Source organism: Lagopus muta, chromosome 18 (assembly GCF_023343835.1).
Source record: "Lagopus muta isolate bLagMut1 chromosome 18, bLagMut1 primary, whole genome shotgun sequence".
NCBI lineage: Eukaryota > Metazoa > Chordata > Aves > Galliformes > Phasianidae > Lagopus > Lagopus muta.
The window spans coordinates 231,110-257,886 of NC_064450.1; the positions used below are offsets into that span (position 1 = coordinate 231,110).

General features: G+C 41.5%; 2 protein-coding genes across 6 annotated transcripts in view; one reads left to right on the forward strand and one right to left on the reverse strand.

Moving 5' to 3' along the window:
- GLP2R (glucagon like peptide 2 receptor) overlaps nt 1-21,186 on the forward strand; it is a 42,323-nt gene extending 21,137 nt beyond the window's left edge. Inside the window, exons 9-13 of the mRNA XM_048965540.1 lie at nt 366-435; nt 2,494-2,582; nt 3,648-3,786; nt 6,960-7,001; nt 9,161-21,186. Of these exons, the coding sequence (XP_048821497.1) occupies nt 366-435; nt 2,494-2,582; nt 3,648-3,786; nt 6,960-7,001; nt 9,161-9,499 (679 nt within the window). The 3' untranslated portion in view covers nt 9,500-21,186. The remainder of the gene's footprint in view (nt 1-365; nt 436-2,493; nt 2,583-3,647; nt 3,787-6,959; nt 7,002-9,160) is intronic.
- GAS7 (growth arrest specific 7) overlaps nt 17,520-26,777 on the reverse strand; it is a 106,150-nt gene continuing 96,892 nt past the window's right edge. For all 5 annotated transcript variants that reach the window (XM_048965530.1, XM_048965529.1, XM_048965533.1 and 2 more), the window contains 2 exons: nt 26,584-26,682; nt 17,520-25,909 (listed from right to left, as the gene is read on the reverse strand). In XM_048965530.1, coding sequence (XP_048821487.1) covers nt 25,796-25,909; nt 26,584-26,682 — 213 coding nt within the window. In that variant the 3' untranslated portion in view covers nt 17,520-25,795. The remainder of the gene's footprint in view (nt 25,910-26,583; nt 26,683-26,777) is intronic.

Here is a 26,777-nt window from a genome sequence, read left to right on the forward strand (position 1 = left end):
AGAAGTTACAATTCAGATTTACCCTTTTCCAGTTCATGATTTTAGTGACTAAATTTGGGTAAGATGTGTCCCGCTGTGAAGTTTCAGTGCCACTTGCAGTTGTAGTGTAGATCCAAAGGCAGAATTCACCAGATTGTTTTGAGGTTTACAGCCTACGGAAACGTCTCTCAAAATTCTAGCAGGAAGATCTTCACAAAATATACACTTGTTTGTTATACTATTCACAGTTTAATTCAATTTCTCTTGAATACCACTTAGATGTTTAAATTTAGTCAAGTTTCCTTTGAAATACGTACATACGTTATTTAAGCTTTCTTATTTATTTCCATGAAAATAATATATATATATTTTTAATTATGCTGCAGGTGCTGGGGAACAAATGAACACATGGGAATCTGGTGGATCATTAGAGGACCGATGTTGTTTTCCATTACAGTAAGAACTATTTTATCTGTTCCTCGCATGATGGCTGCATCAAAAGTAACATCTCTTATTTTATCATGTTGGCCCATGATGCATGAAAAAGTGTTCCATAGCTGCAAATTTGCACAATCAAATGGCATTACAGTGCTCTTTATATCTGTTGTAATTTCCATGGAAATAAACAGGAAGCATTACTTTCAGAGAATCCTACATAGCATATACAACTATGTCTATCATAATCCTTCCTATAAACGTAATCTAATTGTTGTATTAGAGAAGATGAGGCAGAAATGATTGTAAATGAGTTTTCTTACTCACTGTCAGTGCACACAGCTTCACATTATAAATCTGTAAGCAAGAAAATTTTCAGTGTCAGCTCTCAACTATGTATCTGTGCAGTGACTTCTGCAGTGCTCTGCACAAACTAACACAATGCCTTCTAGTACCTGCTTCTTGTATTTTTACAATGCTTTATTCAGTGAATAGATTACTTAGGACAGTACTACCACATGGTGAGCAACTACAGAGTATGTTGTGCAATAGCAAGGATACAAAGAAATAGCAACAAAAATATTGATGGTCATAGGAAGAAAGCATTAGTCTAAACAAGCACCAGAATAATGTAAAAAAATGTAGTAAGGCATAACAAGACTAAAATATGTTTTCAAAGAGAAGTTTAAACCTGAAATCGGGTGGTAATGAAGATAGCATGATCAGAACAGTTCCTGAGGATATGGTTACAAACACAGAATTCTGATGGGAGAGGGTTAGGTAAGTCCCCAGAACAACTTACATTTTCACAGAGTCGACAAGGCGTAAAAAGATTAGAGAAATAGATGATTTCATCAGCATCCTGCTAATTTGTCTAGCAAATACTGTAGAGAAGAAATCCACTTTACTTATGCTAGGACTGCTCAGACTGTGATACTGAGGAACTGATGTGTGTGGAAAGAAGGGTATAATTTTCTGTCATGCTGTAGTAGAGATGTAGCAATTATGACCTTAGAGAAGAAGCAGTGGACTGTTTTGCTTCTACTGAGCTGGAGAGAAGCATGAGAGAGAAAGGGGACATAGCTGGGACTGTGAAGCAGACTGTGAAGAGATGACTTCAGAGTCATCAAGAAGTAAAACATTTGATGGGCAACAGAGCTTTCTCTGTCTCTCAAAAGGCAGTGGAGAGAAGAGCCAGAAAAGAATCATATCATAGAATCATCAAAGAATCATAGAATCATAGAATGGCCTGGGTTGAAAAGGACCACAATGCTCATCAGTTCCAACCCCCTGCTGTGTGCAGGTCACCAACCAGCAGCCCAGGCTGCCCAGAGCCACATCCAGCCTGGCCTCAAATGCCTGCAGGGATGGGGCATCCACAGCCTCCTTGGGCAACCTGTTCCAGTGCCTCACCACCCTCTGGCTGAAAACTTCCTCCTCATATCCAACATAAACCTCCCCTGTCTCACTTTAAAACCATTCCTCCTTATGCTATCACCATTCCCCTCCTGTTTCTACGCTCTCTTCAAGCACTGGAAGGCCACAGTGAGGTCTCCCCGCAGCCTTCTCTTCCCCAAGCTCAACAGGCCCAGTTCCCTCAGCCTTTCCTCACACAGAGCTGCTCCAGCCCTCTGCTCATCTCAGTGCCTCCTCTGGACCCGCTCCCAGAGCTCCACGTCCTTGCTGTGCTGGGGGCCCCAGGCCTGGACGCAGCGCTGCAGATGGGGCCTCACAGGAGCTGAGCAGAGGGGGACGATCACCTCCCTCTCCTGCTGGCCGCCCCTTTTTCATGCAGCCCAGAACACAGCTGGCCTTCTGGGCGGCAGGCGCTCACTGCTGCCTCATGGCCAGCTTCTCGCCCATCAGGACCCCAAGTCCTTCTGCGCAGGGCTGCTCTCAAGCACATCTTCCCCCAGTCTGTATAAATAAAGAGAAGAGACTTGAAAGGTGTAAGGAAAAAGCTGAAAGAGAGCAGAACTGCCCCAAAACTAAGGGAGGGATCACGATTGACGAAGTCCCGAACTTCAGATCCAGAGAGAATCTGAACTAATAAATAATCAATATGTATTTTCTTTCAAGGTTAATTTTGGCATCTTCTTAAAAATTTTGAGGATGTTGATTTCCAAACTAAAAGCCCAGCAAATGAGCTTTCATGACTACAAATACAGGTATGTAATACATAACAAGAAATCCTAGTCCTTTTTATTTTCACAGCATCGGAATGTTCCCATCAGAACATCAGTTCCCTTGCAGATTACACACTTACCTACCCACTACTGCCAATGTGAAATATATTCAGAATAAGATATACAGAAACCAGCTGAGAAAACAGACTCCGCAAATAATTTCTTACCTGAGTGATAAAGATAGGTCATTATCAGTGTGTTAACCTCCTCAAAGAGTTTGATGTTTGATGTTTTGCAGTATGGATTCTTCTCTCGGGTGTCCAGAATGCATATAAAACAGCCTTGACTGCTGTAACTTCTGTTTTCTGTGATTGTGACAAAGGGCCCTCAAAAGAAGAAATGTTCAGAAGATCTGTGAAATGTTCCTAGTTTCCTTGGTCACCAGCACCTACCCGTTTTTCACTGACACAGGCACCGTGCAAAATGACTGAGCTTGCACCCCCTCCATCAAGATCATTGATTAAAATGTTCAGTAAAATTGGCCACAGTACTGAGCCCTGAGGAACACCACTTGTGTCTGATTGCCAACCACATTTAACTCTATTCACAGTGACCCTTTGTGGCCCAGCCTTCTAGCTGGGCTAGCCATCCATTCAAACTATGAGCAGTCAGTTCTTCCAGGAGAAAGGTGTGGGATACAGTATCAAATGCCTCACAAAAGTCCAAGTAAACAATATCTTCAGCTTTTCCCTCATGCACTACACAGGTCATCATTTTATAGAAAATCAGGCTAGTCAAGAAGGACCTGCCTTTCATAAACACGTGCTGACTGTGTCTGATCACTTGTTGTCCTGCACATGCTTTATGATTTCACCCAACATGCTCTGCTGCATGACTTTCCCTGCACGGATGTCAGACTGACAGGTGTGTTAATCCCCCAGATCTCCTTCCTCCCTTCTTACAGATCAACATCACATTTGTCAATATCTAGCTAACTGAGAGCCCCCTAGTTAGCTGGGCAATCATTTCTGGAATCATTTCTATGTAGATCCACTTTTTGCACTAAGGATGTTGAGAAATACCATAATTAAATATTTTCTTTTTAAGACTGGCAAGATCTACACTTGTGCTGATTCCATTGCTGGGGATCCATGAGTTTATATTTTCCTTCATCACTGATGAACAGGTGGAAGGATTTCCAAGACATGTAAGACTTTTCATTCAGCTGACAATGAGTTCATTTCATGTAAGTACTGTTCTGCAAGTATTTTTTAGGCGTCACATACCCACTACCTATGTATGTTGTTTATGTGTAGATTCCACAGGCGTATAGAATCCTTTTAAAATAGTTTACTGTGGCCTGTAATGTCTGTAAATATACAGTAGAGATGATAAAAAATACACAGAGTGTTCAAAACATGGTGACCCCAAAGTCCAAAAAAAGGAGTCTGATGTTATCAGACAGAGCATATCCTGTGTTCTCTGATAGTAAGTGACAGATCTCTGACCTGAAAACAGAATAAAACCAGCCTATTTTAAGTAGTGTTTCATGTAAATTAATTCTTTAAAAACACTGGGCAGAATTTTATTACAATTTTAAAGTGAACTCTTGATTTTGTAGTCAGGAGAAGCAGGTTGGGCCTGGGTTCATGTTCTTCAGCAAATTTTGTATGTTCAGCACATGTCAAATACACCACAATGATTATGTCATATCACACAACAAGAAAAGAAAAAAAAAAAAAAAAGAAAAATAAGAGAAAATGGGCACAATACCTGCAGATACAAGGAACAGTTTCACTCCATTTTGGGTAATTGTACATGTGTAGAGGAAATTGTATGTGTAAAGGAAGCATGCTCCATTATAGCGGTTAATGCTAAATAGTCCAAATTCCACAGCTAGCCATTACTGAAAATGAATAGTGAATCTCACCACTCTCACCATCACTTATGCATAACTACACTCGTGTTTCATGGTAACTTTATCCTGCAGTTTAGAAAGGCTAAGGAATGGACATACCAGTCACTGCACTGCTGTATGCATCAATCCATGTTATACAAAGTTGCTGAGTATTGATTTTTTACATGTAGCACTCCCATTTAACTACCTTTCCAGGTAGTTTGAGGAACTGGGGGTATTCAGCATGGAGAAGGCTCCACGGAGACTTCACTGTGGCATTCCAGAACTTCAGGCGAGCTGATAGGAAGGAGAAAGACTTTTTACATGGTCTGATAGTGATGGGACAAGGAGGAATGGTTTTAAACTAAAAGAAGGGAAATGTAGGTTAGATATGAGGACGAAATTCTTTACCTAGAGGCAGAGAGGCCACAGCACTGCTGCTAGACTGAGCTGGGGGGGCAGCCAGCCCATGGCAGGAGAGCCTGGGGGGCTAAGAGAACCTTTACAACCATTCCATGATTCATTCAACACTCTTGCCCTGCCTTGCCTTTCAGCCTTAATAATCTCAGTGATACAACACATCAGCATCCAGGTCTTCTGTCTTTAATGAGGTGCCCAGGAATTCTTTGGGCCAGAAGTCCTTCTTGCTCACTAACTCAGCCCTTTTGCCGTCTTTGGTAGCCTGAAATACGAAGGCATCAAAGCACTAGAATTTATTGTAATCTCAGTTTTCAATCTGTATGTATGCTCCAGTGCCTTGGTGTATGCATCAGTGCTTTGACTGCAATTTGAGCCTCCAATGAAAAATTTCCAATTGAGCAGAAAAATGTCCAGGCGGGCAGAAGGCAATTCATGTGGAACCATCACCCTAAGAGGACTGTTTGATATGGTGTTGAAGTGTATGTTAGACATATCCTTACTTGGAGAGGCTGCAGGGTCTAGATGTTATTTTAAGCAACATAATCATTTTAAATGAATTTTTTATTTAGTGGCTTGGACAAGGAAGCATGATACAGAGGACAGCTTACTCAACCCTGCCAAAAAGCACAAACTTTGTTCTATTTACAGGAAGGTGCACGTGATCTGCTGTATGACAAGCTTTAGAAGCAAAACTTCTTTTCAGAATACCCAGAAATCTTGGGTGATGTTTATTGTAGATTCTCTTTTTTAGCCACAACATTATTTGTTAAGGGATTAGTGAAAAAAGCACATAAACTGTACCCAATTTATTTGTTTAGTCTGTAAATCTCCTCAGTACTTTTAAAGCTCAGTTAAACTGTTTCATTAAAGGAAAAGAGCCACCTCTGGGATCTTCCCTGGAGTCTTTCACTCAAACATTTTCAAAAAGCACAACAAAAGCATTACAGAAATCAGGATGTAAAACAAACAGCAAATACAAATAACCATGCCACCTTCTGATGTCATTTTACAGTGTTTCTGTGCATCATTCGGTGCTTTAATTCACATGGGGGTTGATAAACCTCCATTCAACACAGAGATGCCACCAGCACTCACAAAGCCTTCTCCTGTTCTGGTGACTTCTGGCCATCTCTTAGCAGCACCAAGCGGTACGGCCCCTATTTCTGCTTGTCAGTTTCCATGGTGTAAGAGATTAGAGACACGTGGCATTTCTATCTAATGAGAGAACAATCTTCAGATGAAGAAGTTCTGCAAAAAAAGCTCTTTTTCCATGTGTAGTTCTGCATAAAAACTGCTTTTTTAAGCCAACTTGTATTTAATCAACATAAAGTCTCTCGATATTCAGATTTATTTTTTCATAATGCTGTGAGATAATTCAGATGCAGAGAATCATTTGAAAGTTATACTGACAAAGGATATGTCAGAAGCACACAGATCTTGCAACCACTATCCAGAAGGAGCATGAAAGATGGTAGAATTAAAATATTCACAGAAAGCAATTGCAATTGGTTTTTCTCCTGTCCTTGCACCCACTGGCATGACAGAGAGGGTTAGAGGATTGTTAGAACCCTGTAGGTTCAAACTGCTATTAGTCAATGGGAGGCATAATAAAAATATTAAAGCTGCTGTGAATTTCATTGCAAATCTGAGAAAAACAGAAATATTTCTGGGGGGAAAAAAAGTTTCAATGTGAAAAAGAATGATATCAACTGTATTACATATTAAATATTGAGTTCTGACATGCATTTCAGTTTGTTTTACCATGTCTAGGAACAGGAATTAGACTATAACAGTAATAGTCTGAAAAAAAGAACTCTATGGTAGTAAAATACAGATTAAACATAAGATCAGATAGGGTTGCAGAGCCTCCATTCTTCAGCATCTGCATCAAAACATCTACAAATGTGCTCTACATTTGCTAAGGCATCACACAAAAATAAATTGATGAGTACTTGATAGCAGTAATAAATTACAACGGATAACTAGTTTGCATTCTGAAAATTAGATAGCACTGCGTGTTTGTATGGCTTTAATACCAGTGCCAACTCTACATTAAACCTTCAGATAATTAACTTTTCCTTCTTACTGTTTGTCTCCTACAGGGTTTTTTTGTAGCAGTTTTATATTGCTTTGCAAATGGAGAGGTAAGAGATGGCGATATAAGTTTTTGGTTAATTAATTAAACATATTGACACCAAGAAGGATGAAAACACTGACTAGCTCTGGTTATTGGAGAGCATACTTACATCTTTTAAAGTTTATGTAATTGTTTTGTATAAAGAAAGCAAGACTTCTCATATTCAAATGGATTCAAATGCAAAGTACTTTCAGTTAAGCTTGTGTTAATATATGGCACTGTGGACGTATAGATACTCTATGACGTGAAACATCACTGAATGCTTGTGGTCAGCCCTCTGAACTCCACTCCTTTACACAGATGAAATCCCAGTTTATATCCTTGGCCAGGCTGAACTCTTGCTTTACTTTCCCCTACAGTCTAGGTAAAGCTGCAAAATCTGGCATGCTTACATGGTAAAAAGCAACAAGCTGAAAAATCAGTTTCATGTGTGCACCGAAAGAACATCTCTAAATTTGAGGTGAAGGCAATTCTTGACTGGAGGTTGTTTTCCACTAAGCCTCAAGGGTCAGTTTGAGGGTTTTTTTTGCTCCATGCCAGAACTGAGACAGATCATTAATGGTTGTGCAAGGAGGTGCCAGCAGAGAAATCACAGAAAACTCACAAGGGACCTCGGGAGAACCCCAATCCAATCTCTTGTTCAGTGCATTGTGGAGATGGAATTCAGAGAAGGCAGGTTTTGTCCAGCAGGGCTTTGTCCAGCAGGGCTTTGAAAACCATCAAGTGTGGTGGTTCTGCCACCTCTCCTGTCCTCTGCTCTAGTGCTTCCCGGCTATCAGAAGGAACCATCTTTTCCAGAGCTCCAGGAAGAACTTCTCCTGTTTCAATTTAGGACAACTATCTCCCATGTCAAAAAACACCTCAGTAGAGTACCTACCTCCAAATCCCTCACAGTCTCCTCATAGGCTACATTCAGAACTCCACTGAAGCCTTTCTCCTCTGCAGAATGAACAAGCGCTACTCATGTAGCCTCTCCTCAAAGTGCAAATGCTCCAACACTGTTACCTACTGAAAAGTCCAAGCTTATCACCATATTTGTTACATCGAGGGCCCCAATATCAGATACAGTGTTGACACTGAGTAAAGGAGTATAACCACTTAATCTCCGTGTTCTGCTCTGCAGCCCGGTACTGGAGGCCTTCATCGCTGCCACAGCTGCACACGGTCTTGGCATGGCCACACCAGATCATTACAGGCTGCCTCTGGAAATGAGGCTTGTGTAGGCTTAGGAATTCATGTCACAATTTTAAATATTTTCTAAATTGAAGCTTTCTGTTTATACCTCCCTTATAGTCAGCCTGGGAGCAGCTGATGTGGTATACACTGCACTTATATTGTGTATACTGTGGTATACTGACACTTGTACACGATTCTGAACACCTTTTTAAAGGCAAAAAATATGAGCTGTAGAGAAAATGTAAGGCATGCAATCCTAATATTTAACCAAGAAACCTAGAACAACTTCCAAATTACTGTCAAAGACCTGGTGCTCATCTGCAGCACAGGAGAACTTGTCCAACATTTATGAGGGGCACAGAACTACTAGCAACACTCATCAGCAGTTAAAAGTTGCTTTTGGGGGCTTTTAGATCCCAGCTGAGCTGAGCTCTCAGGCCAAACGTTTTGACAGTTGAAGCGGAGGCTGCTCTTCTGCATGGGCTCTGAGGCCTGATTTCCATCTGCAGAGCAGAGCTGGGGTCAGGGCAGGGAAAAACAGGACATTGAGTGTTGGGGACTTAAGGCAGGCTGCCAAATTAAAAAAAAATCAGCAAAACAAACCTGATCTCTGAGCACAACACTGTGGAAAAGCCACACAGTCCTCATTTCCACAGCCCCTGGGGTTTTCCTTCACTTCATCAGGCTGTAAACATGGAACGGGCTTGAGCTCTCCCCTCACACAGATCAGGGTCATAATACATCAAATTACAGAGAGGGATTCAGGCACTGGAAAAACTTTCCTGAGTTTGAGTGAAGAGGGTGGGAGCCCGAAGGCTCCCTTAGCAAACAAGCCCATTTCTGCACTACAAGGACCATCACAGCTGCAAGGTGACTCCAAAGGCACAAGACACTCAGCACTTCTGCAGTCCCTCTTCTTTAATTGCCAGTGTTTGGATGAGTGCACTGCTGGGCTGGCGTAAGGCATCACCTGTTTTCTCCTCCCCTCAGGTAAAAGCAGAACTCCACAAGCAGTGGTCCCGCTTCCTGCTGGCAGAACCCTTTGGTCGTAAACTCTGCTTTCTTGGGCAAAACATCAAATACCTCAGGAGATGTTCACAGAAAGAGAAAAAAGAGCACCTCAGCAGCAACCACTTGTGCCTGGAGGTGAGTGAGCCCTGGGGCATGAAGCTCCAGCAGTTGCTGGCGAAGCAGAGGGCAGTTCCATGCACAGAGCAAGGCTGTGCACTTCCACCTCGTCTGCGGGCAAGTGTGTCAGACAGCAGCGAAGGAGAAGTGACCACTGGAGAGACAACTGAGGAGGTGGTCTTTGAAGAAAGTGAGATCTAGAAAGAAGTCCACCAGGACAGCACCTTCCAACAGCCACAGTACTTCAAAAGATGATCTTCTTTCATCTCCAGGCTGCACAGATCTCTGTGATGTGCAATACAGAGAGAAAGCAGTCCTACTTCCTACCAGCCTCAGCTGTCCCACCTCAACTACCTGTGAAAAATTTGACTGTTCCTAACCCATGTGGCTGGGGAGGAACAGGTGTATCAAAAAATCCTTTGGGTTGGCCAACAGAGATAATAGCATGCTGAAAGGGATGTACACAGGGGAGCAGGATGTATGCTGGAAATTAACAGACTGGTCAATTTCTCCCCCATCAGCTTCATCCATACATGTCCTATTCACACAACAAAGTTGTTTGTTGTTTGGTTTTCTCTTTTATAGCTGCATGATTTGGAAATTTTTCTCTGCAGATTGAAATAATCCTTCAACTCAAAAAACAAACAAACAAACAAAAAAAAAACCAAACCAAAACAAAAAAACATCTAGCTTCAGGTTAACCCAAATGCATTTTATTTAAGCAACACAATATACAAAAAGGCTTGGGATGAAGCAAATTTTGGCTTGGATGCTTAAGCTTCTTCCCTTGTGGTTTAGTGCTGGAAATGCCTATATGAAGTGACAGATCAAAAAGTACTTGTTCTTTTTTAAATGACCAAATGAAAAATTTTGACAGAAGTGTTCATTTTAGTTTTCACTATTTTTTGGCACAAACCACAAACATTCTGATACATCTGCACATTACATTACCCTACCTGCTCTGAAGACATGCATTATGACTGACCTAAATAACAAAACAGATCATTTAACAGAACAGAAAATTTATCCACTAGCATTTAAAAAGAGTCATGTTGAAATTTTCACAGTCATACACAGCTCACCTGGGGACCTGAGGAATTCAAGTTTTTTAATATCTATCTGATGAGCCAGTCTGCAAACTTGCCAACACAAGCCATCTGGCATACTGAAAGGAGAAAGAAAAAGGCAAAATAAAGATTAGCAAATAATATTTATCTATAATATAAATCTATGCTCCAGGCACATACACTGAGCCAGCAGCAAGTTACATAGCATTTGTTATGATTATCTGCTGTACTTTGCTGGCAAACACTCTGAATGTTTGCAGATGTAATAAAACACAGCAGATGTCCCCTAAGCAAAGTTCAGATCTGCCCCTGGGCTCTGCTCTTCCATCTTTCCTTCTCCCTACCGGGTGCCAACACTGCAGCTGGCCTTCCCTGCCCTTGCTTCTCCCCACAGTGCTGCTCTGTCCCCAGACCTCTGCTGACACCTAAAGGTGATGGCACTTTTTGGAGAGAAGTTGCCTGTATCTTCGATCTGTTGTTTGAGCAGATTCATTTTGTGTAGGTTATAAAACTTACCAATGTCACCTGCTGTGACATACTGCTTTTGTGCAGAGGTCAGATAAGTTCATTGACGAGTGCCAGATCAAGAACACATTTGAACCATCAAATTTCTGGTAGTTTTCAAAAAAGTATTTCTTTTATAGTTTTATCAAAGTTAAAAATTTAGTTTCTTTAGTATGTGTAGATAACATATTATTAAAAAGTAAATATTTGATCAATATGAAAATATATTCTCATTTTTTAAAGGCTTTTTTTCTAGAATGTCTGTTTTGCTTATATCATTTTAATGCAATGGTTTACAGGCACCCAGCACTACATATCTGCTGATGTCTTCTCAAATTTAAAGATTTACTTCTTCCAGAGATTTTGTTTATGCTATTAAAAAGCCTTCAGCAGTTTAGAATGCATCTTATGGAGGTGATAAAAAATGTAAACTGCTTAAGAAATTTATTGTATCTCAGTAAAATACCTTTTTACTATAGTGCTTTTGTTTCCATTTCAAGTCTTCACAAATCCTATGCTGTGCTGAGCAAGTTGGTTTGGAGTACATTCATAGTCAGTCCCGAAGTCACACAGAACAACTGCGAGATGCAACTGCTGTAAGCCATGTCATTGCAATTATCTTCAGGAAATTAAGTGGGAGCTGCCACACCATCAGGCCATGTCTGTCAACTCAACTTCTTCTCGTATCATGTGCATCACATTCAATGGTTATTTTCTCCCATCACAAATAAATTCCTTTCAGCATTTAAAAGGGGGATTATAACAGGAGGGGAATAAACTTTTTACAAGGGTAGGCAGTGATAGGACAAGGGGAAATGGTATTAAGCTCAAGAAGGGAAGGTTTAGGTTGGATGTCAATGGGAAGTTCTTCACAGGTAGAGTGTTGAGGTGCTGGAACAGGCTGCCCAGAGAGACTGTGAATGCTCTGTCCCTGAAAGTGTTCAAGGCCAGGTTGGATGGGGCCCTGGTCTGGTACCACATCTGGAGGTTGGTGGCCTCCCCTGCGGCAGGGGGGATGGAACTTGATATCCTTGTGGTCCCCTCAACCCAAAGCATTCTGTGATTCTAAAATTCTCTGTTTTACCCCATTCAGTTTTCTTTACCTTCTCTGGAGGCAGCACTGATTTTATGCTCAGCAGAATCTGCAGACAACAGCAACGGTCTTGGGCTTCTCACCATCCCTCCAGGAGTGCCCTCTTCCTCTTGCATAGCTGAGTCTCTCTGAGATTTCTGTCTACACAACAACACTTTTAAACTCATGTTTGATTTTACAACGTTCTGTTCCTCACAGCAAGATTATTTCCCTGCCTGGAGAACCTTATTAATGCTGAAGATGAGAGATGACTTGCAGGGATTCTGCAGTCCAACTTCATCAGGCCCTAACCACAGGCACCATGGACCGTATCAGTGGCAGAGATGAAATAGGATGCAAGAGTGATTTTGGCTTCTTTCTTCCCTTTCACTTCTCACATCCAGTTGCTCCTCCCTCTCCTCTGTGCTTCAGGGCTGGTTCTTAGGCCTGCCTGTATAGCGCTTTGGGATTGCATTCTCACTTGCAGCCTAAAAAGTTTTCCCTCATTTTCACACATTTGAGTGTCCTTCAAAGCTTCACTATAGATGAGGTCACAAAGAGTCTGCCTTTATTTTCTTCTTGATCAACACAATAAATTGCACTGTAATTGCTTTGAGATTTGCACAGCAGAAGATGTTGCTTTCTACCTCCCACTCTTCTACAACCCAAGAAGTCACGTGCCAGATATCAGCCTCCATGTATGAAGTTTATAGAACGCTATCTTCCACTCCTACCCAACCTCCCATCACCTGCACCAGCAGGGTCACAGAGCTGCTGTGCTTCCTAGGGCTCAGCACCTACAGAACTACCCTGGAGGGTTCCCAACAACTGACCTATCCTGAATTGTCACATCGGCAGGCAGCTGCTCTGCATCGCACACCACTCCAGCAAAACCTGCATGGATCTTGCCAGGGGGAAGGTTTAGAGGGCTCCCACCCCCAGCAGCTTTTGTTGCTGCCTTGCAGCACCACTCATCTGCCCGAAGCAGCTGAGAGGTTCTCCCTGCAGCCCTGAAGTGCTCTTGGCTTTTTAATCCCTTGTTACTCTTCTGGAATGCGCTAAGGGGGACTTTGGGATATATTAAATGTGGAAATCCCTGCAGTAAGGGCATACAGGAGTGCGTACTGAGGCTGCTCCTGCAGCTTTGCATGAGGCACGGGTGGGGATACAGACCTGGCAGGGCTACAGTGAGAGCAAGAAAAGCAGCAGATAAGATTGAAGTGCTGGAAATGAAGAGAGTGAATTTGTGGAGGCAATTAATGTGATTTAATTCTTCAAGAACAGCAGATATGTGATAACAAAGCAGTGTTCAGAGGGTAAGGGTGAAGGACTGGAGAGGGAGAGGTGGCAGCTGAAGTAATTTGGGGAATAATTGGAATTCAAGGAAGAGAAGGCTGGATGGGAAGATGCCACTGGATGAAAAATGCTTTGAAAAGCAAATGACTGGGGCAGGCAGGGAGAAATACGGCAGTGAGCTGCCAGATCGTGGGACCACAAAAGGCAAATAGCAGTCTTCTCCATACCAGCATTATGACAACAAACTAACTTGGAGAGTTGCAGGCAACATCACTGTGCTTTGCAGCTGTTTTCTTCAAAATGCCATGGGAAATATATATGAATTCAGAAATGAACTCACGGGAGAAAACATTTGGAAGAATCAAAATGCATTTCAGTATAAAGGTTTCATCCTTCCCTGAGAAACCAGTACTTTCTGGTCACTGTCCAAGCCAAGATACTGGGCTGTATAGTTTTGGCCTGGTACAAATTTTTATTTTATTTACTTTCACCTTAAATACTTTACAATCCAGCAATATTTCCCCCTTTATGTATGTTTGCTTGCCAGGAAGTGAAGGGGCAGTAAAAAGAGTTCCTGAAGCCTGAACTTGTGAGCAGAGGATGACTGCAGCCACACTGCAGAGGTTAGCTTAAATATATTTAAGCAGCTGATTCAGAAAGAGCATTCTTCTCTCTTCCAGCAAGCAGAAGCAAATGACACAGTCTTAAAGCATTTGCTAAGTCTACAAAAAATCATAGGTCTGTAAATATGATGACTATAATTTATGCTGCAGCTGCGAGAGACTGAGTGTCTGCTTGTCAGCTTTATAAAACAGGAAGTCAAATTAAATTGGAGCTAGAAGTTCTCATCTACTTTCAGGGACCCGGAGGGAAAAAAAGAACATAAACAGAGCATGCAGTGTAACCAGCGAATCTGAACTGTTTGTCTCTATAATAAATACTTCACAAGTGCATGCTTGTAATTTTTCTTTTATTTGTATAAGGACTGAGACAGTAATTTAGACAAGAAAGATTCTTTGAGTAAGAAATGTGACATTACTATGTTTATGGTTTGACTCCAGATAGAAGAACCTGACTCCCAAAATTTCATTCGTGTGTGGTCAGATTCAGTGTAAGGTCTACAAACAGCCCTCTCTGGGCCATTGAGTCTTGACCTTTACTTCAGAACTTGCAATAGTATTTAAGGAAACCATGCGACAGCAATGGTAGTTGGCACCTGTATAGCAAAACTGTAAAGAATACTAGAGCTGTGTTAAAACATTTACATTAATTTTGCACGTTTTGCTTTTAAAGGCCTTATGAAGGGCATGTGTCAGTAAAGCCTCATGAACACCTTCAGCCTATTTTGCCTACAGAGGAAGTTTTCTGTACTTCATTTGACTTCCAGCATTAGTTATGACTGCTCCTGCTCTGTGATCTTCTATGAATTCCTCCACGAGCACTGCAAATCACAGTGGGCATCTCTGCCTATCTGCAACCTGATTTGTTTCTGTCCATCGTAAGCCCTGCAGAACAGAGTTGTCTTGTGCTTATCCAGTGACCAACAGGTGGATGAAAACAGGTGAATCCTGGGAGACTGATTTTTTATACAGTCTGACAGTGATTTTTTTTTCTAGTTTTAAACTAGAAGAAGGGAGATTCAGGTTGGATGTGTAGAGGAAAATCTTTACTCAGAGGGCAGTGAGGCCCTGGCACCGCTGCCCAGAGATCCGTGGGTACCCCATCCCTGGAGGTGCCCAAGGCCATGGATGGGCCCTGGGCAGCTTGAGCTGGAGGGGCAACCAGTCTGTGGCAGGGGCAGTCTGGGGGCTTTGAGACCCCTTCTAACCCAACCATGTTGAATGGCTTTTGTCCTCCACCCAGCAGGCAAAGGTGTTGGGTGTGCTGGCATTTCCAAGACTGTAGCTCTCTGTGGTACAAAAATTGATTATCCCTTCTCCCGAGCTGCAAGCTATGGCCTACCCTTTCAGAGAATACTCGTGTTGATCCACCATTGCTCTACCCTGGGAGACTTTAACTGATGTACCTCTGCATGAAAAAAAAAAAGGATTTGGAGATTAAGGCTGAGCCGCAGTACTGGAAATACAATATGCAGTGCTGACAGTGTGGTGCTGCCCTCTGCTGACCATACCACACATCAAGGTCGTACAGAAAAGGATTCTGTTAGAAACATCTCCTCTTTCCTTTTTCCATTCCAAGTCAGGATACACAGCAAGACTATAAATTCTGGCGGAGAGCGAGGTGAGTCAATAAGAGAACAACGCCAAATATTAACGAGCAGGCAGCTGACACATGTGGCTTGTTGTGCTTCCAGCCCTGTGTCTGCACATGCCCCATCACCAGTCCTGACAACAGAGCTGGTGATCTCAGCACAGCTACAGCTTCCTCAGTCTGAAACACAGGCAAAGAGACACACTGACATCCAGTGTAAGGGACAGAAAGACATTTCAAAAAACAAAACGTGCAATTTCAGAGGCAGAAATGGTCCTGAACTGTGAGGGAGAGCTGAAGGGCCCCCCAGGTAATCCCAGGGCTCCCTTTGGGTAGCAAGCTGCTTGCAGGGAACTATCTGTAGGAAATCTATGTTGGGCACACCACCTCCAATAATTTAAAAATGAACACCCAGCAACAGTTTCCTCTGTGTTCACAACAATTCTCAGAACTGTGTTGGGCCTCTTTTCTTCAATGGGGCCAGTAGTTCAAAGACGCCCCTGAAGGGGCTGGGCACATCCCACCTGGGCACATGCCCAGACATAGCAGCACAGAAAGCGCACTGTTCTCAAGTTTACTCACAATTAAACTGCTCTGAAATTCTGCCTTCAGTAAGACCGAGACCAAAGGGCACAGGAACCACGCACAAGCAGAACGAAGGTGAAGAGCAGCACCCAGAGCAAGACCTGGCTCAAAAATCTGGAGTGTGTGCAGCTCTGATATACATATAAATATTTACAAATTTTAAGTACTCACCTGGCGAGTTCAAGATCATATTGCTCATAACAGCAAAAATGTAGACCGAACTTTACAATTAACAGGAACTACTGAAGCATTAGATAACAGTTTGAGGTATAAAGTATGCATTAGTTCCAAAAGCGTTCTGAAATAAATCCCTTCATCAATGTCCCTCCAGCTTTCTTTCTGCCTCTGAGGAATGGGAGGGTCAGAGGCTGAGTGTGAAATCCAGACTGGTGTTTTAAAATTACTGCCTTGATTGCAAAATACCAGCACTGGTGTTCTTGTGCAAAACGTGTAAAAAATTCTGTGCTTCACATCTAAGTGTCACCACCTATGCCTGATGGCTGATCCTGGTCCTGCAGCACCTCTAAGGGTGCCACACCAGCAGAGCAAATACATTATTTCCTCACCTCTGGGTTCAAAGCTCTATCATATTCCTCCACAGTAGAAAATACTCTTTGTTGATAAGGTGAAATGAAATCCATCACACCATGAAGAGAATTGCTAAGTACGTACTGCTGTGAAAACCAAGCTTCATGTGGAACTTCCTCAGAGTCATACCTGTCTCTTCCTTTTCTGAGTGCAGAGAATTCTGCAACTACAACTACTTACCACATCCATTTTTAAGAAATTTCCTTCACTAGCACTTCCTGCGTTCCTTTTACAAACACATCATATAGCTGCAGGGCAGCACTTTGCAGGAGGGTGAGGAAAGTAAGTTTTTAGATGAGTTCAACACTGGAAGAGTTCTTAGGAGAAAATTCCACTGAGGATTAAGAGATGTGTAGGTAATGCCTTTACTTCCAAGGCTGCTGTGTTGCTGGGAAAGTATGCTCATGCTCTGCAGGGCTGCTGACACCTTGTTCTGTGCTGTGGTCTCCATCAGTATTACACATCAGAGACATAAGAATTTATTAGCATTTGACAACTGTCTTCTCTTCAACTAAGCTTCAAGGCACACGTGGAACCTGCAGATAAAGGACTGGGTGTACAAGACTTACAGAGCACGTAAGCCATGCGTATTTTTTCATAGTGATCAGAGTTAGTTTGCCTATTTAAGAATCAAACCTACTTAACTGCCAGTGATTTTAAAACTGGTTTCATAATAAAAATGAAATGTCAGCAACTGTACTCATCTGAATATCACGCAAAGGTCTGAAAAGGATACAAACAAACAGACTACGCCCTACTGATGTATGAATTCAAGCTTCACCATACTAGCATTACCAAAGCAGTAAATGTGCGTATGGCACCCCGAGTGTACTTTGATATCACTGCATTCAAAAGGTGTGTGACTTTGATAGAAGAAGAAACACTCTAGTAAAGACAATTCCATGCTCAATACGTCTCTGTACAGTTTATTTTACAGGAGATGAGATGAGCACTGTGGTGCATATAAACCTGCAGAACAACATAGCAAAATACAGTTTAACCATATGAAATAGTTTTACAGTAAGACAGAAAATATGTAGAGGAAATGCCTTCAACATCGAAGGACAAGATCCACAACTGACATCAAGTATCTTCCACCAAACTCTGCCAGTTCACCCAAGCTGAAGATCTGCCCCTTAAATCTTTCCTACATTGAACCCCTTCAGTTTGGCGATTTCTTCATGCACCTTTATGGAACGAAACCGATCCTATAATTTGCACAACAACCCAAGATTTACTGATTACTTAGACAGAGGCTGCATGATACATAATCTAATTTAAGGGGCCTTATCAGCCAGAATTTATGGAAAATTATAAAATATTGGTTAAGCATCTTTAAAAAGAAGTCATTAGTACTGTCAAAAGACAACTTTTCAAAAAGTTTAGAAAGTATTTAGTAAATTACACAAAAAGGACCAAATAGGCAACCCTATTTTAGTAGAAAATTGTTTAACTGTACGAGCAGTGATGTGGCCTACCTCTGAATCCCTGCTGCTGGAATGTCTGCAAAACTGTTGGGTAGAATTTTCCTTATCTTGTGCTGCCAGAAGGAAATTTAGAAGAAAAGATTTGCCCAGTATTACTACCTGCTTTTTTCCACAATGGATAAAGTTGCTGTCTGTAAAGCGTGTTCCTGCCAAAGAGCAGTAACAGAGTGGCAAATGAATATCAAAATTCCTTATGCTATTTTGAAAATCTCTATCAGCACATGAAAAAATATCCAAATCGAGCATTCCCAAATTCAAATGACTAAAATTTTCATGTCAGGCAGATAGGAGATCCCTGAAATCGTTCAGCTTTATGGACTTCCAGTACCAGACAAAATTGTTTTAAGTAACTGCTTTAAAGAAGAGTTATGGTTTGTTTTTACAAAACAGCACTAGTTAAATCCGAAATGTCACCTTACTCAACTATTTTTATGCAGTATTCTTATTCTACTGAGACCCCATGCTGAAGGATGTATCAGTAAATAAAGTTAGTAACTGTCCTCCAAAGCAGTTATTCTAAGTTTAATATGGCTTAACATTTCCTACTCCATTTTCAGCACTGAGAATTTATGACACCTATGTTGGACTGCAAATGATTAGTGAGATAAAGGCAGGTCTGTGGGTATGCTGATGCCCTAAGAAGAGTGCACAGTGCAGAACAAAGAAGGAGGGCTGGAAATCCTGCACGGCTCAGTGCGCACTGGCTGCTCCTGAGTTCTGGAAATTCATAGGGTGAATCTGTGTATGTTATATGGTTGTAGCAGGTACAGCTTAAATAGGCACTTCAAGGGGAACTACTGGATGAATTTTGGTAGGGTTGTGATAGAAGCCATTGCTCAGTTATTTGTGAAATCAGTAGCCTTGAAAGACTGCATATATTCAAAATGAAGGTGTTGTGCACTCCTGAGCCTGAGTACAGCAGCTGAAAAGCTTTTGTTCTGAACGTCCGCTGAGTTTGTCTCATACGATACACCGGGGACAATTCAACTTAATGTAAGTTGAGGGAATTACATTTGAATGTTTCAAATTTATATTTTTTTTTCTGTAATTATTATGCTGTTATTGTAAGACATAATTCATATTGGTCTCTGTAAGATTTTATCCATGTACAATTGTTAGCATCAGATGTTTCACTAGGCACAAAAGGTTTCTACTCTCAGGAATATGGGATTAGAAATTTAAGTCAAATTGTGCTATGGATTGGTCCCTTCAGAAAAGATCTCCAGAAAAGAAGCTGTGGCCAACAAAAAAGAGTCACTGCACTTCCAAGCCCAGAGGCTTGGAGGAACAATCCCAACAGAAGCCAAAATAAGCCAACAAAAAACAAGCACACCCTAAACTCAGAAAATATCCAAAAGCGTGAAGTTCAGGCAGCACATTAAAGCAAAAGAGATGTTCTGTGAGCACCTTGGAAAGTGCTGTATGTCAGTAATAGAGCTGGTGGGTACAGTAACAATGAAGAAGTACGAACTGACTGATGCACTCTTATGTGAGTAACATCTACCACTAGATAAAGTAATGGATATTATTTAAAAACAGCAGTTCTTCTCAGGAAAAGACAAGGACTTGCTGATGTGAAAGACGACACTGCCATTGTGCAACAGAAAGACTGCACATTCCAAACTCCTGGAGAACACGGACACACCAGGCTTGATGCAGTCCGGTTTACAGCCAGTTCAGTGCAGTGGCACACAACAAAACGCTACTGCCAAATCCAAAAAACATTCTTCAGTCATCAGTGTGGTGTTGCCACCTACCAGATTCCTGCAGGCACAACCAGGTGCTGGCCAGAGAGCCCTTTAACAAGGAACAAACATGAGGGAACATTATTGACTTCAGGACACTAAACAAAATTCAGAGAGGAGTCTGTTACTGCAACCAGGAGGGAGATCTCAGATCTCTGAGGGAGATGAGTGCCTACTGTTGAGAAGCTCAAATTTCACTGAGGTGGCTAAATATTTTACTAGCTTCCATGTACAATGCAATGTGTCTGTGACTGTTGCCCATCCTGTTAAGCAAAGACCAGCAGGCTCCTCTGTGAACTGTCAGATGCCTCCACCACGCACTGAAGGACACCAGACAGCTCCTCCTGATCACTGTATGAGTTCAGGAGGAATGCCCAGATAGCACGAATTATTCACAGCAACACTTTGGTAACCACCAGCTCTGGGACTTCATTCTTCTATATCAATACATGCTAGTGAGCAAAAAGCCTACAGATGTTCCAGAAAGCTCAGTGATGTGCGAACAACACACTGCTCTTCCAGGACAACGAAGTCTGAACCTCATCTCTAAAAACATACCCAGCAGGCTGTACTAAATAGTGCAAAATAGTATGCTGGCTATTACAAAATAGCAAATAGCTGTGTGTTTTTTTTCTTTTCAGAATAAAGCAAACAACTGATCACACCAAGTCACATCTACTCACTCCAGGGGTGCCTTAAAGGTGCTGGTTGGGATTTCTAAGGTGCGTCATTGTGAAGGATCCACCTGGGTAAGCAATGCTCTTTTTCTGTCTGTGTGACTAAAGAAACAGAAGGTCAGAGCCTCTTTTTCACTTAATTTGGGATTTGGATCATTGGGACTGCAAAAGGAGAGCTGTCAGCCTATGCTCCAGAGCTGTTGTGTCACTCTGCTGAGAACAGCATACAACAGCTATATTCATTAAGTACTGGAGAATCTCATTTCTCAGTATTTCCTTATATATGTACTGAAAGACTAAGAAAAAAAAAAAAGTTTGTGCATTCCTAATCAGTAGCCTGATTTTCAAGGTCTCAGTTATCACCCATGCACACTCTCTTCACCTCTTAGAAATTTTTGAGTGCTGAGCACTTCCAAACAGAAGGCCAAAGGAAGAGTGCACATTTCTACATGAAGACTATGGAAGATCATTTCCAGCAAGTATTTGAAGGATGATGTAAAAAAGATACAAGCATGAAGACATTCTGAGAAGGTGTGGACAGTTAGGACTTTTACCAGCATGTAAATGCTTCCCGTGAATGCTTTATAGAAACCTTCTGTAAGAAAAAAAAAAAAAAGAAAAAAAGAAGGTAATCTGCATGCAACTCACCACTCCAAGATAGTTATACTTGCTGTCACTACAGCACGGGGTTGCAATTAACAACAGTTAACTCTGCAACACAAAACTCAGGATGCGTGAAGTGCAAACAAAAGCAGGGAACAAGTTTGCATGCTACCTGTTACACATGAAAGGAAAAATAACTTCAATATGTACTGTAGCTGTTCAACATGGAGGGAACACAGCTACTGCACAGCAGCTCAGGCAGGGCTGCAGAGGAGAAAAAGTACTCTGAGAACATAAGCAGGATTCCCATGTCTTTCAATGTTGTTACCATCTTTCAACATCTAAAAAAATAAATTAAAACCATCTCTAAAGATCTCAGTATCAAATAATAGATTTCCTAACAGAGAACAACTGCATTCTTTCAACAGAAGTCCACAGAATCATGGAACATCCTAAGTTGGATGAGAGCCACCAGGCTCAACATACAAAAGCAACTAGTATACGTGGGTTATGGACAATTGAGAATCTGCAGTAGGTTGGAAATCTGAGAATTAGGCTTTTTTGGATCTTGATTTATGAAAGCGACTGGAATCCTGGCAGTGACACAGAAGAGTGAACTTGGCTCACATGGCAAATAATACATCACTTTCAGTTCATTAATTCAAACAGAAATTAGCCAGCAGCATTGGATCCGGAACTAATACTGTTAGGAAAAAAAGACCTAAAAGAATATCTCCAGGAAAGACTTGCAAAAAGGACTTCCTATTGAGTTAACAGTGCCTTGAGCCAGAAAAGAGAATTTACAGGCAGGCTGGAACAATGAATAAAATACCAACATTCTGTTAGGAAGCTGAGGTTACAGTTGCATAAAACTTTGTTTTGACTGAGAACATTCAAAGGATTCAAAGCCACAAAGAGCTCAAAAGCTCTGGCTGAAGCAGAGATCAATCAGTGGGAAACCAGAGGCTTGGCAGCACGAGACCAGAATATCACGACACCACTTGGGTAGAGAAGGAGCTGCACAGAAGGGGCAGGGCTCTGAAGCTCAGGCAGCTTCAAAAAACACCAGGGCAAGGAGGCCTACAAGATGGGAGTCAGAGGCAAATTCCCACAAACTGTACTGCACTTCTTTAGGTGAAAACAATCGATGCTGATCAACAGCCCATTTTCTGCTCTGTGACCAGGGAGCCATGTGAAGATGCAAGACAGCCACACCAAACCACAAAAAAGTGTATTATTTGCAGTGTCTTGAACAGTAAAAACTTGTATGATGTGTGTACTAGCCAGCGAGAAAAAGAACGAGATCACACCTGGGCTCAGGACCTATGGAGGCAAGAGACTTATTCTGCTGCTCCTATTAATCAGTCACACTGAAACATCCTCATGCTTTCACACGCATGCTGCAGCCTAACATCAAGCTTGATCTTGGTCCGGAGAAGTAAAGACTGGGAACAACTGCTTTTTTTTCAATTTATTGGAAGATGAATAAAGAAATGCTGAAATTTCACCTGTTAGGAACAAAACCACCACTAGCAGTTTAAAAGTTGAAGTCCATTCAGAAACACCAGGTCTCCAGCACTCCCTTATTTGTTATGCCTCACGTTGTCCAAGATCCATCAGTCAGAGAATGCAATGGGCAAAGAATCACAGATCCCACTTTCTGCAGTGTGATACCACGAAGGTGTATCATTCCCAGGAAATAAGATGGAAACTATTTACAAGCAATAGCAAAACACTCCTAATGATTTTACCAGCTAGAAAATTATTATTAAGTCTTATTGTAAAGGAAGCATTTCACCCATTACAGACTAGATCCAAGTGAGAAGTTGGGCAAAATAAAGGCAAGCAGCAGCTAGGTGAAGGTGCTCTCCTTGTGTTTTGGAAGAAAAAAAATAGCCTCTACCAAAAGAATTATCATTCTGTGCAGCTTATGCTTCCCTGCAACATTTCAAGAGGATCAAAAAGTAGAAGTAGGATCACTGTCTAGAAATAATATAATTAAAACCAAAGAAAACCAATAAACCCCAAGTCATCAGAAAATTCAAGTGAGAACTGAGAGCAGCTTAAGAACGCCTCAGAAGAGGAACCAAAATAAATTGCAGTCCTGAGAGAAACTTGTGCTACTGGACAGCATTTCCAGCCACAAACAAATAAAATAATAAATATCTGTGAAAAAAAAAGTGAGGAAAAAATAAATTGCTAACAGAGTATTTCATATATTTAATAAGGAGAATACCATATAAAGTGCACGACTAGCTTGTTTTTGTAATCAAACCACGAATGTGGTGATGGGTCATCAAGATTGCTCAAATTTGCAATATGGGTTAGAATACAGGGGTCAACCTTAGATACAGCTCTTAAGTATATAATTTTGGTATTGAAGTTTGGAAAGCTCACCTTGCATTTGTGGTTTAAAGAAAACAAAAAACAAACCAAAAATACCTGCCCCCTGAAGTGCATGGAAGAGACAGCAGTACACATCAGTATGCCAGTAAGAATCATACTGAAGACAGACCACAAAGGAATACAAAGACTGAAAAAGACAATTTAGCAGAAAACCTCCTCATTCAAGTGGAACAGGAGGTGAGGGAAAAGTGTGTAGTCTTACGTAGTTCTGGGACTGAGCGACACTTAAACCATGTTTCAAGTATCAACATGCTGGGTGCTTCCAACACCAAGAATAAAATTACAGCTGCAAATTCTGAAGCGTGTAACAAAAGTGCAGTATAAGAGGTGTCAGCTCTAACAATCAGTAACACCAGGAACAATGATCCTAGCATGCAACAGTCACAACACTGCATCTGCTGATGTGCAAAGGTTTATAAAGCTAGTGACATAGCGGAGAAAGGAGCTGAAGAGGCATTTGCAAGATGGGAATAACTCAGGTGAATAAAAGGTGACCAACCTTTTTTCTATGAATCTATACTAGTAAAGAAATGGTGGGGAAAGAAAAAAAAGGAACAACAGGAAAATGCAAGTTTGAAATGACGAGCCAGAAAAATAATCAATATTAAAAACATATTTCAGATAAGACTTCTCTATGTCTCAGCTTGTATTTGTAAAGATTAATTCTCAGAGATCTTCTCACAGCACAGTAACTTGAGATTGGTGAAGAGAAGCCTAGAAGGGCATACAGATGAAAGACAGAAGCTCCATACCGGGGAAAAAGAAATGCTAACAAGATAAAAGTGGATCTAAAGGAATAACACTGGAAAACAGCAGCTAACACCACAGTAGACAATGAGGAAAGGCCACAGTGGTGAGAATGAAGGTTTCACAGACTCACAGAATGGATGTGTTTGGAAAGGACCTCTAAAGATCATTTGGTCAAAACCCGCTGTTGAAGCAGGGTCACCAAGGGTGATGGTCTAAGACCATACCCAGGCTGCCTCTGAAGATCTCCAAGAGGGAAAATGTAGAACCTCTCTCTTTCTTCTGGACTTGAAGTAAGAATCTTGAGTAAGAGAAGCTGGAAAACAGATTAAGAGCAAAAATCTGAAATAACACTGGGAGAAGAAAATTTTGAAAACCAGTCTCCAAACTACACAACACTCTGTACCAGGAGCTGCTCTGAATTTCTGGTAGTTCACACTATAGGAGAAACCATTAAGAATCTGATTCAGAAATGCTGAGCACCTACATCTACACCTGATGCAGTCTAGAATCACAAGATCATGGCACCTTTGAAAATCAGGCTCTAAAAGATAAAAGTCACAATTCATCTACGCAAATTTGGTGAATAAATATAGCTAAGGGCTCTGATATTCACCAACAAAGAGCAATTTAAATCTAGATCCCAAACAAAATGTTAGAGGGCTGTCTTTACGAGAAAACATAACATAAGCATAACATCTGCATAAGCAGAAAGTTTTAGAACATCTCATTTATTTCTTGCTATGCAACCTTCTTCTCTCACTGAGGGCACTCCAACAGCTAATGAGGTAGGTACAGCACAACCAAATCTTTCCTGTTGAACAACAGGGATGGTAACACTTTATAGATTGGCCTAGCACAAAAATGATGATACTGGGTTTATATATCCCTGAGAGGGAGTATAAAACAGGGAGAACAGGGGTCTTCTCCGTAGGTGTTTCCAAAGGGCCATTGTGGGAAACTATGTTGTATGAAATCAATGTACTCATACAACAGCAATGCAAGATATGTACGTTTAACTGATGGGGGAGCCAGAAATGTTTATTGACTTGTCTGTGGTTATGAAAGCAGTCGGTGACAGGCCTGGGATTCTCGATCAGCACTTCCTTGCCTCCTGCACTGTTTGGTTACCTACTTGCTGGCCGGCCAGAAGCGCACTGAGTGGTTGTTCTAACATAATATATACGATAGTCATGCAAGGGATGTAGCACAAAAGTCACAGAAGAACAGAGCTCTCTCTGTACCAGAAAGTAGATTTCTTCTGGAAGATGAGTGCAACTGGGAACTTCTGGTGGGAAGCACAAATCTATTTTCTTCACCCTGGAATGTTTGGTGCTTAAGGCTTAGCACAACAAGGACAAATTTTATGACTAAATTTAACAGCCTGTACAGGCATAAATTACAAGGTGTCTGATAGTGGAACAACCTTTGCCTTATACTCTTCTGACCCCAAGAAAAAAAACATTAGCCTGGTTAATTCAGTGGACTCATCACAACTGTAAGAACAGTCTATATTTCCATGTCCACAGGTCGAATATCTCCAGTTTTGTGTTCTTTTACCCACAGTTCCCTGTCTTTGGCAGGATCCACTTTCCGAAGCAGCTGATCCACAAGCTCTACTGTCTGAAATGAACAAAACAAGAATTAAAAAGTCAAGGGCGCATTTCAAGCAGAGACGGTCATTGCTCTCAACTGTAGAACAGCTATGAGCATGCCCATGTGACATCTGCAGATAACCAAGAACTACATGTACTTGAGCTGGTGAACAACAGCCAGGGTGGGAACCAGGCTTGCCTTGCCAGGCAAAGACAAGCTTCCTACAGCAGGCACTGGCCAGTCCATCTTCAGACTCCTACTCTGCAAACTGTATCTTGCATCAAACAAAACCGTGCATTACAGGTCAGCATAATCCACCTGCTTTTTAATATTTGAAAACTAGACAGTTTTTTGAACTTTTTAAATGAAAAAATATAAATATATAAGCTCCCTTCTCCAACAGTGAAATTGTGTATTTTCTATCTTTCTTTGCAAGAATAAATGACTTTGAGGCGGTAGGAGAGCTGTTAACAGCTCATGCTGGTCAAACGAATTCAAAACCCCAACAAAAAGCTGGGATCCAGTGGTATGAAATTTAAGTGGATCAGAGAGTCTTGGAGGATGAGGCTGCAGGCTGAAAGCTAACAGCTGACAACACGCAGTTTTCACATCTCCTTTTGATAGGAAGTTAGTCAGACCACAATGGGGACCATTCAACTCAGCGGCAGCAAAGACCGAAGACAAACAAGGAGCAGACTTACACTTTGGTTGAACATGTCTGTCTCATGCCGCAGCTGTGTATACTGGCAGAGATGTTGCCGAATCATCTCCACCCTTTCAACTTCTAGTCTCTCAAGCTCCTAAAGAGGAAGAAATTAAGTACACTTGTTTTGGAAGCCGAGCTTAAGGGCCCAAAGAAAGGACAATATACAAAAGTTTGCCTGTCGGTGCAATA